This window comes from Podarcis cretensis (assembly GCF_951804945.1).
Source record: "Podarcis cretensis genome assembly, chromosome: 1".
Classification (NCBI taxonomy): Eukaryota; Metazoa; Chordata; class Lepidosauria; order Squamata; family Lacertidae; genus Podarcis; species Podarcis cretensis.
In genome coordinates, this window is record NC_137170.1 from 11,086,201 (window position 1) to 11,103,909 (window position 17,709).

Genomic DNA, 17,709 nt, shown 5'->3' on the forward strand with positions numbered 1-17,709 from the left:
TAAAGCAGCCCTGCTGGCAAATCTGAAGGCCCTTGCCCCCATTATATACTGGGCTCTTCACATCCTTTCAGGAGTCAGACCTATTCAAGTTCCTTCAGTGGCTGATCCCTGTTTTAAGCAGGACATTTGACATGCTTTGTTTCTATAATATTATTTCAATGATACTTGGAAATTTAATTAGATCTTCCAAGAAACAGAAGTCAAATTTGATCACTTGGAACTGCAAATGAGGCCCACATCTCAGCTCAAAGTATGTGCACTCTTACTGAAATGAAAGGAAGTAAGAAAGTGTATACATTCTAAAAATAACACATCAGAAGGATAAAACCTAATACAGCACTTGCATTAAAGTGTGTGTGTGTGTGTATGAATGAATGACATAACTTTATCTTACCAGAATTGAATGCATCCCCATATATATTCGGCTAAAACAAACCAGAGAACACCAGCAGACAGCAAGAACCAGCCCATATGCCAAAGGATACTGAGGAGAGGAAAAGGGAGATGACATTGGAGTGTTATTTATTTACTTGCGTAATTTCATAAAATATATTGCTTGATTGTAAAAAACAAAACAAAAAAGCCTTAAAGCAGTTTACAAAAAAGAACAAAACAATAACATTATTAGTTAAATCCATTTTTAAAATTCAGAAAATTAAAACCAGCAATAAACTAAAAACATGTCCACATGCATATCCATAAAAATACAATTAGGTATTTAAAAGACCATTATCATAAAGTCATTTTAATGGAATATTTATTTAAAATATGTAAAGCCTGCTTACCGAAGGAATAGCTTCAATGCAAATTACAGTAAGAACAGTAAAATACAAGAATACCACACATATATCAGCTAGAAATTGCAGTCATTGTGTAAATGGCAAATGGCACTTTGAAAAGGGCCACATTTATTTAAAAGGAACTGCAGCACGAAAAAGCAGGACAGACTTCCTCAGATACCTAAAAGCTAAGTGAGGGCACCAGCCAAATTACCGTATTTTTTGCTCTGTAAGACTCACTTTTTCCCTCCTAAAAAAAGGGGGAAATGTTTGTGCGTCTTATGGAGCGAATGCAGGCTGCACAGCTATCCCAGAAACCAGAGCAGCAAGAGGGACCACTGCTTTCACTGCACAGCGATCCCTCTTGTTGTTCTGGCTTCTGGGATTCAGAATATTTTTTTTCTTGTTTTCCTCCTCCAAAAACTAGGTGTATCTTATGGTCTGGTGCGTCTTATAGAGCAAAAAATACGGTAGGTCCTGGAAAGGTAAAGTTACATGATTTGGGCATCTCAAGAAAAAAAGGCTGTATTTCTAGTAGCAGCATTTTATTTCCACTGGGCTAGATTATGAAGCAATGTCTGGCTCTGATGTGGAAAACAATCAAAGTCCAAATCCCTTAACACAGCATGAAGCTGTGACTTGCTTATCAGTGCAGGTGCATGAATAAAACAAAACCCTAGGATACAAAAGTAAGTCATTAAAAAAAAAAATACAAGCAGAAGTAAAGTAAGAATTTTCACCTGCTTCCTATAATATCCACAACAAAATTTCTAAGTGCACATGTTTTTGCTACTCCTGGCAGAGAATAAAACGGTTGTGGATAACAAATTGTATTCTTTCAGCTAAATTGGCAAAGCTATGTCTTAAGGAAAGGAACATAATGAATCCTTCTTTGAGATTTCCTGTGACCTTTCAAGCAGAAATTATTTACAGATGGTAACGGGTGAACAGAACATAGTGTTGGTTTGTGTTTATCCTACTCACGAAAGCATAAAGCGAAGGTAATATAAAAGATTAGGAAGAGGTCAAACACGTTAATCAACTTATTTATTTTTACTTTTATCACATATGTAATAAAATTCAATAGCACAGCATAGCAAATTATTTACAAGTTAGTACTGATAAGAATCCAGTTTTACTATGAACTTCAACATTACTCCCATGGCATCTATTAGATTATACTAGCGACAGTTTGCAGGAGGGATGCATTTTAGCTATAGCCCAAAGTTGCATCATCAGGAGCAGCAAGAGTGATTTTAATTACATACTCTATACTATAGACACCTCCTTGAATCTTTTGGATTTGTTTGCATCAATCTTCCACAAAATGAGTGCAAGATACTCATTTAGATTTAGCATCTGCTTAGAGTCACTCTTTTCAAGAATATTTAACATTGCCAGAAACAACTAAATATTATACATTTTTTGACAAGATAAGTAATATGCCCAGTATGAATGAAATTTTGGAAACTGCTGTGAATATACACTCAGCAGAAATAAAATTAATCCAACTTTTCAGCATTGCTCACTGCAAAGTAAGCACAAAAAGAGAGCTCCAACTTGCCTCAAGTATTTATGTTATTGGCATAATCCAGAGCCCTTTTACCCATTAAGCAGGCAAATTGGGCTTGCCATCCAATACTGGCCCCCAATCAGCACACCTGTAACAAATTTATGGTGGGCATGCCTTCTCTATAAGACACCAGCTAAAAAGAAAATGCTCTTTCTTTACACACAGCTTTGTAGATGTTAATTGGGAGGTAAAACAAACACACACTTGCTTCTCTGTTCAATACAGAACTCAGTGAGAAATGGCTTTTAGGACAGCAGTACTGTAACTGGCTATTTCGAAATGAAAACAAGTAGTGTGTATACATTTTTCAAATTTACTATCGAGAAATCAGGTGGTGGGCAAAATATATGAAACAAATTAAGTGTTACTTGGCAACAGTTTCAATTACTACCTCTGTCTTTGGGTAAAGTCCAAATAGCAGCAGTACGTGACTCAGCTTACATACTGCAAGCTGTGGTTTGGAAATCAGCTGCAGTGCAAAGGGTGCTGTGTTCCACCAACCTTCCCAGGTCACCTAAGAGGAGATTTCCTACAAAACCCTTTACCCTTCATTGGGGGGTGGGATCCACTGATCACCGCCCTCTCATACCGATGCACCTAGTGGATTGCTTGTTCTTGCCCACGGCTCATGATTAGTGAGAAGAGAGTCATTGTGAGTCCCAACTAGGACCACATGCCAAGTCAAACCTCATTCCAGGGAGTAGCAAAGCACCTGCACCTAGAAGCTCCTTCCCATGTTCACTTGTGTACTCACAGTAAACCAAGGTTTGGTTTAGAGTGTTGTGTGAACCTGCCCAATGTCTCTGGTCAACCACTTTGGAGGTACACAGTAGGACTAACACGCTTAGATCCACATTTAATATTAATTATCATTAGGATATGTTCAGCATTTACAATTTTTAATTTTAAAAATCCCTTTAAATAACAGAGCCAATTTAAAACTCAAATCACTGATTTCCATCTACCTTGCCCCATATATTCACCTTCCCATTCTTGATCAAGATGAACTATGCCGTACTTTTACGTTTGCAAGAGGTTAAAACCAGGATTAAAAGCTAATTTAATAGTATGTTTAGCAGCTGTTTACAACAGGGTAACACCACAGCACATTTTTTTAAAGGAAAGTTAAGGATGTGGGACGCAGGTGGCGCTGTGGGTTAAAGCCTCAGCGCCTAGGGCTTGCCGATCGAAAGGTCGGCGGTTCGAATCCCTGCGGCGGGGTGCGCTCCCGCTGCTCGGTCCCAGCGCCTGCCAACCTAGCAGTTCGAAAGCACCTCCGGGTGCAAGTAGATAAATAGGGACCACTTACCAGCGGGAAGGTAAACGGCGTTTCCATGTGCGGCTCTGGCTCGCCAGAGCAGCGATGTCACGCTGGCCACGTGACCCGGAAGTGTCTCCGGACAGCGCTGGCCCCTGGCCTCTTAAGTGAGATGGGCGCACAACCCCAGAGTCTGTCAAGACTGGCCCGTACGGGCAGGGGTACCTTTACCTTTTACCTTTACTGCAAGAAGAGGGGAGCAGAAATGCACAAACCTGAGATAAAAGCCAAATCCACAGAGCTCCCCCAATCACAAAACTATGGCTTGTTAATTAAGAAGGATTATGTCTCAATTGGACCTATAAAGTTTTTATCATGAGCTTTATTACAGCAGTTAACACTAGCCTCTTCCCCATATGCATTATATATCAGCAAACTGTTTTTTTTAAATATTTGCTTCTTTAAACAAAGATTGCATTCCAGGAAAAAAATAGCCAAGGGAACAATAAGACAAAGTCCTGTAAACATTTATTCTTCTTGACTACCTTATCTGCTTTCCTATTCCCTGTTAACAAGATTTTCTGAAGCCGGATTATCAGAAGACTAAGGCACACTATCCACTACGCTAATGAAATTATAACCACCTTATCTCACTTGAGTGGGGGAGACAGACACTGCCCATGCAGTACTGAACTGTAAACAATGGCTAATGAAAAGCAAGGAACCAGAGCTAGCAGAGACTGAACCTAAAAGGTTTTCATATAGAAAAGGGCAATGGATTCAAGTTACAAGAAAGGAGATTCCGACTGAACATCAGGAAGAACTTTCTGACAGTAAGAGCTGAACAACAGTGGAATGGACTCCCTTGGAAGGTTGTGGATTCTCCTTCCTTGGAGACTTTTAAGCAGAGGTTGGATGGCCATCTGTCATGTGTGATCTAGTTGAGATTCCTGCAATGCAGGAGGCTGGACTAGATGGCCCTTGGGGTCATTTCCAATTCTACAATTCTATGATTCTGTGAATGTTACCCTAAGTTTTCTTAGACTTCTTGCACCCTAACTACACATGTTGCAAGGAGAAAAACTACAACAGCCTGATCCTATACAGTGGTGCCCCGCAAGACAAACGCCTCGCAAGACGGAAAACCCGCTAGACGAAAGGGTTTTCCGTTTTGGAGGTGCTTCGCAAAATGAATTTCCCTATGGGCTTGCTTCGCAAGACGAAATGTCTTGCGAGTTCCTGCGGGTTTTTCCCCTCCCCCCCCTTTTCCTAAGCCGCTAAGCCGCTTATCAGCTGATCCGCTAAAAGCCGCTAAACCGCTAATAGCGCTAATCCGCTAAGCTGTCAATGGGCTTGCTTCGCAAGACAAAAAAACCGCTATACGAAGAGCCTCACAGAACGGATTAATTTCGTCTTGCGAGGCACCACTGTACTTGGAAATGACCTGCTGTGTTGCATGGGGCTTGCAAATAGGATAGCAGCAAATGCTATGGACCAACAAGGAGGTTTTCAAAAATAAGTACGGTAAATATAAGTAAATTGTAGACAGGACATCTCCCGGAACATCTGCTGTCCTGTGCTTTGTTTTTGCTGCAATAATATCAAACCTTTCCTGCAATAATATCCGATCTTTATGATTTTATCCAACCACGCTATTTTGCCAAGTTGATGTCTATGGTACAGAGGAAGAACAAAAATACCAAATTCTTCCAAGCTATTTAGGGAACAGTTTTCACTGATGTCTATTACAAGTGTTGTAAAACAAGGGGCCCTGAGCCAAACTTAAAAAGAATATATATTTTGCATGTCCTCAAACTCTATTACATTATATCCCACAAAGAGCCACAAATGCTTTTGTTAGCCACAATATTGTAGATGCTGCACTGTACAAGACTGGATGCATACAACACCCTTCTAACGCTGAATAATGTTTGCTACGGTGCACTGCAAAGCCTCAAAAGGGAAGCTGTCACAGAACGTGTGGCATGTTTCCAAGCCTTGGTTTCGTTTCATTCATCATTTAATTTCCTCTATCACATAAACAGTATTTGCCAGTTCCCCACAGCTTCAGTTTCTACAGAAGCCATTTCTCTAAAGATGAATTTGAAAAAGAAACTGCAGTTCTGACAGTGTATTGCAATGTTCACGTGGTTTTCATGACATTGTTTAAACCAGGGAGCCCTGGAAGCTGAAATTTCATGAGGAGAACAAGGGATATCCAGGGAAAGAATTAGATGTTACTTCAGCTGTACAGGCTCCCCAGCCTATGTCTGCTGAGGTGAAGTGAATCTGGAGGGCACCTGCAAGGGAGAATTGGCTGGTGTGGAAAGGAATCATCTGCTCTTATTGTCCCCCTGCCGTGTTTCCTAAACCGGAGCCTATTTCTAGTCCCAGGCTGCAGTAAAAATACAGGTCAAAATTTATAAGGAAGACATTTGCAGGGAAGGAATGATGAGGTGGCTCAGCACTGCCTTCCTGCCCATTCTCTGCACAAGAATGCCCTCACAATGGGACTAGGAAGCTAGAACCTCCTGACATAACAGTACTGTAGTAGACTGTTTGTAGTATGGTTATCATAAGCAGCACAAGGTGTCCTGCCACTCCTGGAAAAGAGCAGGGACTTGGCTCTGGAATAAAGTCAACTCCACATTCCTACCTGCCTCACCCAAAATTGTACTGCTACTGCTCACTGGCTCAGTAGATTGGACACAAAACCATTCCAGGCTTGAGATATGCACTTGTAGTGTGCAGCCAAACTTTGCTACTGCTTACTTTAGATTTCATTTCTGGCACACTTACTAAAAATGCTGGCCTCCACCGATCTAGAAGTGAGTCTGTGTAATGCAGCTAGTATTTGCATTTTGGTCTGTACAGTAGTATGGCTCTTTATTAGTATTAAGTTCAGGGGCCTATTTTTTTCTGTTTTGGGCATACTGCGGCTTTGTTTGTTTCATGATGTTGCAGCCATAAAAAGTAGGAATTATATAAAAAGGGTAGTGACATCTCTGCTACCTAGTGAAGTACACATAGTGATGTTCATGTGTGCTTTGGCTCGTTTGTAAGCTAGTTTTGTGTATAGAACCCTTTCCCCCTATCCACAAAAATGTATTTTTTCACAGGAAAAAACAGTGTCTTTGAACAGGACAAATGTCGGATTCTCATGCTCACCTTTGGAAGAGTACAATATTCTAAACAAAACAAAAAAAGCAATTCCTTATACCCTGCATATGAATTCATTGGCTTCAAAGGTGCAAAAGATTACTTCTGTGATATTACTGTGATATTTGATGAAACATTTTAATTTTGAATTTTTGAACTAGCCACCCTTGTTTCCAGATACTTCACTGCCTCTAATCTAGCCCTTATCACCTGATCCAGCTAGCCATGTGGCACCTTGGATCATTGAAAGCCCTCAGGTGATACACCTGTCAACTCTTTCATTTTTTTATTTTACCACTAACGACAGCAAATAGCTATTCAAATAAATTAGAGTGAAAGTATGGCAGTCTCATAGGATTCATCTGACACCGCCACAATACACTGGTAGAACCTTTCTCATAGCAGTATGCATAAAGCAGTACACATAGCCAACATGCATTCAAAACAGCCTGTCTGTTAACTGTGATAACTTATAAGAAGTACACATAGCCAACATACATTCAAAACAGCCTGTCTGTGAACTGTGATAACTTATAAGAGCTGGAAAAAACTTTAATTTCCAACACTAACATTCTCACACCTTGACAGACTTCACTTCCTGTTTCTGCATGTTTTTAACAACTGTTTCCCAGACTGAGAGGGGGAGCAAGAATCTTGTAGTATTGTGAACCTTTCATACTCCACCAGTGTTAGATACTGGGATAGAAAGCTAGGAGCCAAATGGCTCCTGGGACCTGGGTTGTAGGCACCAAAACAGAACGCCTAGTCACACACACACACACCCCGCAACACTTTTTATTTATTATTTTGATAAGCATAGATTTTGATAAGCAATTCATGTAAGTGACACATTGTTAATATTACATTTTTAGCAGAAATTGTTAATACATGTTTAATTTGGTGTTGACAATAAAAATATTGGTACCAATAAAAATATTGGTTTTCAAAACACTCTGCTCTTTATTGTTGAACTCCTTAACATATTGTCTATCCTTAACATATGTTGAGGCTTCAAAGCACATACATTTCAGTAATCCTTGAGTGTCAGCCAGGCACAAAAAATGGCACCCAGTCTTTTTGAGGTGCTGACAAATGGAGAATCTTTAGACACAAAATGTGCCTGGCGCCCAGCTAATTTCGAACCCTGCTCCACCCACACAATGCTCTGGAGGTTCTCCTGAAATTCCCCACCACCACCAAGTCACCTTTTGGGAGCATGGGGGAAGCAGAAGTGCTTGCAAAGTGCTTCCACTGACAGGGCTTGTAGTGAATCCAAAACTGTTGTATTCTCAGAAACAAGTTGCTGTAACTACCGTATTCTGTCTTTAAGTACAAACCACTGCAGTTATGAATATAGCAGAAAAAGAAAGATGCACACAAACATATCCATTAAATTAGTGATGGAATCCTAGAAATCCTTTTAAAACTCTCCTAAAATATGAAAAAGTATCGTCCACACTACAGGGAGTGTCACCACTGAAAAATCTCATCAAGGAGTCATTTCTAATCTGGTTGTTATCCCACAGCCAGCAGCTGTTCCACCTACATGTGTCTTTCACAGCCAGTTTGGAAACTTTGTAGGCCACTCTCAGAGTATAAGTGAGTGGCTTTAGCTGAGATTCCTGCATTGCGGGGGGTGGGTCTAGATTACCGTTGGGTCCCTTCCAATTGTATGACTCTATGAAACCTGGTATATAAATACCTCAAAATACAATAATAAAATAAATTAATAGAAGCCTGTTTTGTAGGCAGAAGAAGAAGAGTTTGGATTTGATATCCGGCCTTTCACTCCCTTTAAGGAGTCTCAAAGCGGCTAACATTCTCCTTTCCCTTCCTCCCCCACAACAAAGACTTTGTGAGGTGAGTGGGGCTGAGAGACTTCAAAGAAGTGTGACTGGCCCAAGGTCACCCAGCAGCTGCATGTGGAGGAGCGGAGACGCGAACCCGGTTCCCCAGATTACAAGACTACCGCTCTTAACCACTACACCACACTGGCTCTCATCTCAGGCAATTACACCACACTGACTCTCTCTCAGGCAATCTTTATGGGGTTTTTTTGCATATAATGTGCATACTAATATATGCAGGTGCATGACTTCTGTGGTGAAAGAACAGTTGTGGTGTAATCCCCATGTGCACATGGAGTGAGACTAGTGAGAAGCCCTGCAGATCAGAATAAGTTGAAACTTATTTTACAGCACAATCTTACACATGCACTCAGAAGTATGTCCCACTATGTTCATTTGAGGCTCACCACCAGTAAAGTGTGCTTAGGATTGCAGTCTCAGTTACTTAAAAGATTATCGGCATTTGCTTTTTTATTCAATTATGTTTGAGATCAACATTTTAACAGGAAGCTGCAACTTGGCAGCATTCACAAAAATCTTGACTAAGAGAGCTCAAGTGGAAAAGAGTCTAATTGTAAGTTTCTTCATCAAGCCAGTGATTGGAGTGGTATTTCTCCCCCAGCCCCTTTTAACAAACATGTTGCCGATTAGACCATTCGTAGTTAGGAAATTCCTTGTGTGTTTTGTATTACATCCTCTTGCAATCCTGATTGGAGGCACGGAAGAAAAGCTTCCCTGAAGAGTTCCTCTTTTTCTAGGCTGAGCTACTGCCAAAAGCTTTTAATAACAGAACAATAGTTTCAGAAGTATTCCTAAGGAAACACTTCATCTCAAATGTTTATGACCCAGGGTCAGACTTTTTAAAAAAATAAAAAATCAAGAATTAAATCCAAGTGCTTTCAACTTTTTTGTGCCAACTGTTCATATTGCAGACATGAGCACAGTTGACACCCGAGTTATAGAGCAAAACAACATGTAATGAGAAAACCCAATCTGACTAGCTGGGAATATACTCTAGATTAGCATTAGAGCCGGGCAAATCATTGCATGGGACTACAAACTTCCTCTATAGTTCTATCTAATTTAGAATAGGTAAAGATAAAGGGACCCCTGACCATTAGGTCCAGTCGTGACCGACTCTGGGGTTGCTGCACTCATCTCGCTTTATTGGCCAAGGGAGCGGCGTACAGCTTCCGGGTCATGTGGCTAGCATGACTAAGCTGCTTCTGGCGAACCAGAGCAGTGCACGGAAACGCCGTTTACCTTCCCGACAGAGCGGTACCTATTTATCTACTTGCACTTTGACATGCTTTTGAACTGCTAGGTTGGCAGGATTTAGAATAGGATCAGATAAATAATGGAAGATATCACTGTCTACTTAAGTAGTCATCAATAAACTCTCAAAATGTTGCATTTAAAATCAACTATTTTGGAGCAGAATTTTCTATATCTTTTATGCCATTTTCAAAAGTATTGAGCTCAATTGTCAGGAATCCTCAAACATGTAAACGGGGAAAAAGGTTAAGAAGTACACATCCCCTTAAAATTATTGGAGTAGCCCAATACCGGATCATTTTATTCATAGTGGTAGTGCAGTGTGTGGTGTTTAACATGTTGAACTGGCACATGGGAGACACAGGTCGCCATTTCTCAGACCAACCTACCTGTCCAACCATAACAACATGGTTGTTATGAGGATGGTATGGGGAGGGAGAAAAACTTATACCTCACTTTGATCTCCCTGCAGGGAAGGTGAGATATAAATTGCTATAATAAATAAAACAACAAATTGGACAGCTTTCAACAGCACAAGTGCCAATCATGACCTGGCTTCCTTTTACTGTGCTTTTGACAATCTACAGCATCTATTAAATTGCCCAGCACGGAAATGAAAAATTAGTAACTTGTAGGGTCAAGGATCACTGCCAATAAAATCTTGCAGTGTTTTGTATTTCTGTAAACCTTGAGGTCCCCCAAAGTATGTTGATAATCTTCATCTTGTGCATGAGTGGCACCAATTTGGGTATGCAAGCAACAGCACTTACACCTGGACTTTGAAAATAGAGGGAATTTATATTATATTATATTATATTATATTATATTATATTATATTATATTATATTATATTATATTATATGTAAACAGTAGGCCACTGAGGAGCTGCACCCCCTGCTCTCAGAAATAACATATTCAGAAGGGAGAAACCAATCTGGCCCCATCCACTGGCCAGAAAAACAGCACCTGCTTGCTTTCCTCTTCTATTGTGCCTATTCAGTAGTGAGCTTGCAGTAGATACTATATAGCCTTTTAATATCTGCATGGTGCTTAGAATATTGTTAGTACTTTATAAATGTAAACATAATCACCTCTCTAAAGCTTGCTCACATCAGCTTCATGTCTCACATGCACTCCTTTCCTTGCACAGCTTGAAATCCTCATGAAGTACTCATGGGCAATGGAAACACTAGTCAGGCTTTCATTAACTATTAACCATATAATCCAAAACTAAAACCTTTCACATTCTGTCAATGAACCTTCCCTTTAAGAGCATTTCCCCGGAAGATTAGACAAAATTAACAGACAGTCCGGTTTAGGGAAGCGTAACAACCGAAATCCTTTATTCACTTTAACGGAACATACATTTTAGTTTTGCTGGTCCATATTTGCCAGATGGGAGACCTCCTGGGAACAATGTGTGTGTCACCTTGGGTTTCATGATGGAAAGAATGCTATATAAATGTAAACAACCAAGTAACTAAATAAATTTAAATTTTAAAATGCATTATGTGGCATCAAAGCACAGTATCTTCTATTCCAATTGCCATAATCCGGATCCTTCCTTATTCTGGACATTTCTCAGACTGTTTTCACGCGTACTGTGCAAGATAACCCTACTATAGCTGGGTAGAAAACCCAGTTACTCAAAATAATATACAACTAGTGGGCAACACAGGTGGAAGAAGGGGCAAGGTTTGAGGGTTTTTTACACTAACCAATATTATAGGAATTGCACATCTGTGAAAGAAATAGCCTCCACAGAACAGGTCTTCACAATAGGTTTGCATGTTTTCAGTCATCACTAACTGAGCTTCTTATTGTCTTAGATAACAACAGGATATGACCAGCACAGATAGGGGTGCTAGGGTTTTTTTAAGGAAGCATATATATATATATTTAAGGAAATATATATATATATATTTATCAGTACCAGAATACACCAGATAGAAAACCTTGGGAAAATTAACTAACATGAGTGCAAAGGGCTTAAGGAACATCGTGATGGCTGAAAAGAAGAACTTTGTCCAGAAATGTGACACAATTAGTAGCAAGAAAATGGCATAATCTCTATTCCAAGATGTTCTCCAGCTGGTACATCCCAGGCTTGGCCAACTCCAGCAGATGGTTACCAATAATTTACAGTTTCTTTATGGACCCATAGCATGAAAGGCAACATAAAAATGAAGCGCAAATTTTGTAGTGCACAGTGGTACCTCGGGTTACAGACACTTCAGGTTACAGACTCCACTAACCTAGAAATAGTACCTCAGATTAAGAACTTTGCTTCAGGATGAGAACAGAAATCACGCAGCAGCAGCGCAACAGCAGCGGGAGGCCCCATTAGCTAAAGTGGTGCTTCAGGTTAAGAACAGTTTTAGGTTAAGAACGGACCTCCAGAACAAATTAAGTTCTTAACCCGAGGTACCACTGTATTCTGAAGGAGGCAGAAACTCAAAAGCTTCAAAACCTAAAGGAAATCAGCTGATGCAAAAGCATGTATGCATCCGGAAACACAATCATACCTGCAACAGATGCTTATCCATGCACCAGTGAACTGCCAAAATCAATCTTTTGACACAGATACATATGTGAATTTTCTCATCCAGGGCCACTAGCTGTTTCATGTGACTGGTTAGTGGTGACTGGAGTGACACCATAGCCAAAGTTTGCAAACTACTTGCAGTGCACTCATGTAGCGGTTTACTTGGAAGCAGGATACAACCCCATGCACACTCACCTAGAAGCCCCACTGGATGCGAGATTTACATCCAAAAAATAGGATAGCATTGTTAAATTTGCACTCTCCATTTGTAGTTTCAAATCAGGGCTTCTTTAAGCTAGGAATTTAACTGGAATTCAAGGCAGTTTATTTCCAAGTAATTTTGCAAAGGGCTGCAGCCTTCATCTACAATTAAAATCAGAAGTTACTGCATGTCAGTCTAGAAATGTAGTTCGAAAGTAGAGATATTTAGAGGAAGTAGGAGGAACACTGGGGTGTTTTATTAGTCTACGCAAGTCTGTAAACGGCTATAAGATTCTAATACAGATAGGCCTTGTGGAAAGTATATTTACTTTGCTAACTGAAGAAATCGAAAATGACTTCAAACACACATTTCTATTTTCAAATCCTTCTGTGGCCTATATAAATCACCTGATTTCCAGCCTAACTCCCACAGAGTAAAAGCATGCATAGTGCCAGAAGATACAATAACTTGCAGTTAACAAAATGAAACTTTAACAAGAGATCCTGCTGTTTGTAACTCAGCAGGGCATACTGTCCCCATTAAAAAAAACCTACCAAGTTTGTCAGCATTCTAATCCTGGAAGTACTATATAAAGGATCAAGCCTCCCAACTATCTAAACACCTACTGGATATTTTTTTTAAAGCAATGCTTTTGTTTTAACTCTTACTGAATAATATGATTTTTTAAAAGGGTACTATTTTGTATTTCCACCAGACTGTTCCACCGATAACACAGCAACCTTGAGTGAACACCTTAAACACCGGGGGGGGGGGGGCTCTCTTACCTGCCACCGTCCATAGCTGAACAACAGTAATGTCACTGGGATGGCAGTGCCCGACATAGCATGCGTAGAGGGCATGCTGTACTCGGAGTTGTAGAAAACCTCCAGCTTGACCACGGGTGGGGATGCAGGTCTGGGCCAACGGATAAGGTCCTTGGTACACTGGCCCAGGTACATGACCCAGACCCAAACGATGATGAGCCTCCTGCCCAGCCAAGCATCCAGGTTCCAGATGCAGAAGGGGAAAAAGAGGATGTAGAAGAGCTCGTTGCCCAGCTCCGTGCCCAGGCTGAACAGGTAATAGAGGAAGGGGCTGCGGATGGTGAAATCCTGGCATATCATTTCCCCAGTCAGAGAGTTGCGCCGAGGCTGCTTTTTGGGAACCCCGAGCCCAGGCTTCTCCTCTTTCTTCGGGGGCTTGATCTGGGCTTCCACCCCACCGCAGGCTCCCCCGGAGAGCACCCCGTTTGAGTGCCACACATCCCCCTTCTCGCCCACACTGCAGGGGCCTTGGAAGCGGCACCTCCCGTCGCTCGTGCCATCTGGCTGGGTGGCCGGGCAGTTGCCGTTGGCCACCGGGGCCCCTGGCTCCAGGGGCCGGGGGAGAGAAGGGGCAGGCCCCCACTCTGGGGGCGCTTGCACGCCGCACAGCCTCTGGAAAGCGGCGACCTTCTCCGAATCCTGCAGGCAGTCGGCCAGGCGGCGTAAGGAGGACATCCTGAAGGGCTCCGGCCAGGAGGAGGCAGCTGTCGGCTTAGAGTCCAAAATCAGGGGTGCTGCACTGGGGGGGGGGGAGAGATTTGGAAGAGCGTCAAGAGCGGTTTCATACATACATCATGCATATATACAAGCACCTATTTAAAAAAAGAGAGAAACCTTTTTTAAAAAAGGTTTGGCGGGGTCAAGGGAAGAAGTCGGGAGCCCATCCCCTGGGGGTGGAGGAAAGGAGGAAATGGGGGGGCTTGGGCTTGTGGGGAGCTCCTGCTCCAAAGGACTTTGGCTGCCCCCTCCCCCCCAAAGCCATAGAAACTGGGGGGGGGCGAGAAAGAGGGAGGCTAGTAGGGTTTTGGCTGCACGAGGAAAGTGGGGTTGGGGGAGGGCAGGGCAGGCGGTGGGGCTGAGGATGTGGGGTGGGGGGAGGCCCTGACTTTGGGGTCGGGGGTTACCTCAGGCGCTGGGGGGTGGGGGGAGAGGGGGGGGGAGAGGCGAGGGGCGGGTGGGGGGGAGAAGAAATGTGGGGTGGGGGCGCGGTCCTGACGGGGAGGGCGTCGAGGGGAGGGGGCGCTCGGCCAGGGCTGCTCTACCCGTCATTCCGTCCCGGCGTCGCGTCAGTCCCTGGCTCCGTCCGCCGGTCCTCTCCGCTCTCCCTCCCTCGGCTCCAGCGCCCAAGTCCCGCCTGCCGCCCGAGGAGGCGCCGCCACTCAGACGGAGCGCGCACGCGCAGTGGCCTCGTTCCCCTCCCACCCCTCCCGCCGGAGAGGCGGTTGGAGCTGCTGGAACGTGGGCGCGAGGGAAGAGCGAGAAGGAGAAAGGAGCCGCCGAGGATGGGAGGGAGGGGAGAGATCGGGAGCGGGCGGTGGCGGCGGCGGCGGCGCGCCTGCCACGCATGCGTAGAAGGACAGAAGCCCTTCGCTAGCCCCTTACCCTTCCCCCCCCCCCCACAGCTGGAAACTGCCCCCTCCCACCACATTGATTGATTGATTGATTGATTGATTGATTGATTGATTGATTAAAGCAGGGCTAAAGGAGATTTAAAATAAATAAATCAAATAGAATTGAAAGTGTTTATAATTATTATTATTTTTTGGGGGGGAGTGGTAAATAGCTGTTTCCTATACTGTAAGCTACAGTTAGAACTGGATATGGAACAACTGATTGGCTCAAAATTGGGAAAGGAGTACGACAAGGCTGTATATTGTCTCCCTGCTTAGTTAACTTATATGCAGAATTCATCATGCGAAAGGCTGGGCTGGATGAATCCCAAGCCAGAATTAAGATTGCCGGAAGAAATATCAACAACCTCAGATATGCAGATGACACAACCTTGATGGCAGAAAGTGAGGAGGAATTAAAGAACCTTTTAATGAGGGTGAAAAAGGAGAGCGCAAAATATGGTCTGAAGCTCAACATCTTGAGAGTCCCATGGACTGCAAGAAGATCAGACTGATCCATTCTTAAGGAAATCAGCCCTGAGTGCTCACTGGAAGGACAGATCCTGAAGCTGAGGCTCCAATACTTTGGCCACCTCAGGAGAAGAGAAGACTCCCTGGAAAAGACCCTGATGTTGGGAAAGATGGAGGGCACAAGGAGAAGGGGATGACAGAGGATGAGATGGTTGGACAGTGTTCTCGAAACTACCAACATGAGTTTGACCAAACTGCGGGAGGCAGTGGAAGACAGGAGTGCCTGGCATGCTCTGGTCCATGGGGTCACGAAGAGTCGGACACGACTAAACGACTAAACAACAACAACAATACTGTAATTATGGAATTGTCTCCCAGGTCCTAGAATGCATCATGGAATCTTAGAGTTGGAAGATTCCCCGAAGGGTCATCTAGTCCAGTGTTTCCCAAACTTGGGTCTCCAGCTGTTTTGGGACTACAACTCCCATCATCCCTGACCACTGGTCCTGCTAGCTAGGGATGATAGCAGTTGTAGTCCCAAAACAACTGGAGACTCAAGTTTGGGAAACCCTGATCTAGTCCAACCCCCTGCCATGCGGGGAACTCAGCTAACACATGCATGACAGATGGTCATCCAACCTCTGCTTGAAAACCTCCAAGGAAGGAGAGTCCACCACCTCTCGTGGGAGTCTGTTCCATAACAGCTCTTACTGTCATAAAGTTCTTCCTGATCCTTAGTCAGAATCTCCTTGCAAGAAAGGAGATACGGAAGCCATTGGTTCGAGTCCTACCCTCCAGAGCAGGAAAAACCAGGCTTGTTCCCTCCTCCATGTGACAGGCTTTAAGATATTTGAAGACAGCTATCATATTCTCCTCTCAGTGTCCTCTTTCCCAGGCAAAACATATCCAGCTCCTTCAACTGTTCCTCATAAAGCTTGGTTTCCAGACCCTTCTTCATCTTGGTCACCTTCCTCTGCACACGTTCCAACTTGTGATGCCCAGAATTGGACACAGTATTACAAGTGTGGTCTAATTACGGCAAAATAGAGAGCTAATTATGGCAAAATAGGAATGTGGGTGGTGCTGTGGTCTAAACTACAGAGCCTAGGGCTTGCCAATCAGAAGGTCGGCGGTTCGAATCCCTGCGAGAGGGTGAGCTCCCGTTGCTTTGTCCCAGCTCCTGCCAACCTAACAGTTCGAAAGCACATCAAAGTGCGGACAAACACCAGTACCTTTATCTTTACCTAGAGAACCACAATTACTTCCCTTGATCTGAACACTATACAGTGGTACCTCGGGTTAAGTACTTAATTCGTTCCGGAGCTCCGTTCTTAACCTGAAACTGTTCTTAACCTGAAGCACCACTTTAGCTAATGGGGCCTCCTGCTGCCGTCGCCGGAGCATGATTTCTGTTGTCATCCTGAAGCAAAGTTCTTAACCCGAGCAGTGGCGTAGCGTGGGTTATCAGCACCCGGGGCAAGGCAAGTAATTTGCGCCCCCTAACCCATGGATTTGCGCCCCCTAACCCGTGGATTTGCGCCCCCTAACCCGTGGATTTCCCTAACCCCCAGATGTTGCGCCCGGTGCGGCCGGCCCCCCCTGACCCCCCACGCTACACCACTGAACCCGAGGTACTATTTCTGGGTTAGCAGAGTCTGTAACCTGAAGCGTTTGTAATCCGAGGTACCACTGTACTTCTGTTGATGCAGCCTAGAATAGCATTAGCTTTTTTTTTGTTGCTGCATCACACTGTGGACTCATGTTAAGCTTGTGGTCCACCAAGACCCCTAGATCCTTTTTTTACATGTACTGCTAGTGAGCCAGGTGTCCCCCATCCTATATTTGTGCATCTGGTTTTTCCTGCCTAAGTGCAGAACTTTACATTTGTCCTTATTGAAATTCATTTTGTTAGGTTGCGCCTAGTTCTCCAATCTGTTAAGGTCCTCTTCAATCCTGTTTCTGCCTTCCACAAGTCAGGGACAGCAAAGAACGTGGCCCACAAGACCAGGAGAACAATAAAATAATTAAAAATAACGTAAGATTATAAAATCATGAAATGCCAAACAAATGATGAACACAGAGTCAAATGAATTCTGTAAAAATGCTTGGCAGAGCAAAGATGTTTCTGACATTATTAATTATGATAATATTGCTAGTGTAATTATA

The 17,709-nt window shown here is 43.2% G+C and overlaps 1 protein-coding gene across 4 annotated transcripts in view; it reads right to left on the reverse strand.

The window, feature by feature from the left end:
• The window catches only part of SGPP1 (sphingosine-1-phosphate phosphatase 1), a 31,599-nt gene that overhangs the window by 5,809 nt on the left and 8,081 nt on the right, over positions 1-17,709 (reverse strand). Inside the window, exons 1-3 of one of the 4 annotated variants that reach the window (XM_079950905.1) lie at positions 14,725-14,870; positions 13,424-14,201; positions 395-484 (exon numbers count right to left, since the gene is read on the reverse strand). In XM_079950905.1, the coding sequence (XP_079807031.1) occupies positions 395-484; positions 13,424-14,137 (804 nt within the window). In that variant the 5' untranslated portion in view covers positions 14,138-14,201; positions 14,725-14,870. Of the gene's footprint in view, positions 1-394; positions 485-13,423; positions 14,202-14,724; positions 14,871-17,709 lie in introns of those variants that run through there. The other 3 variants (XM_079950904.1, XM_079950906.1, XM_079950903.1) reach the window with 3 other exon arrangements.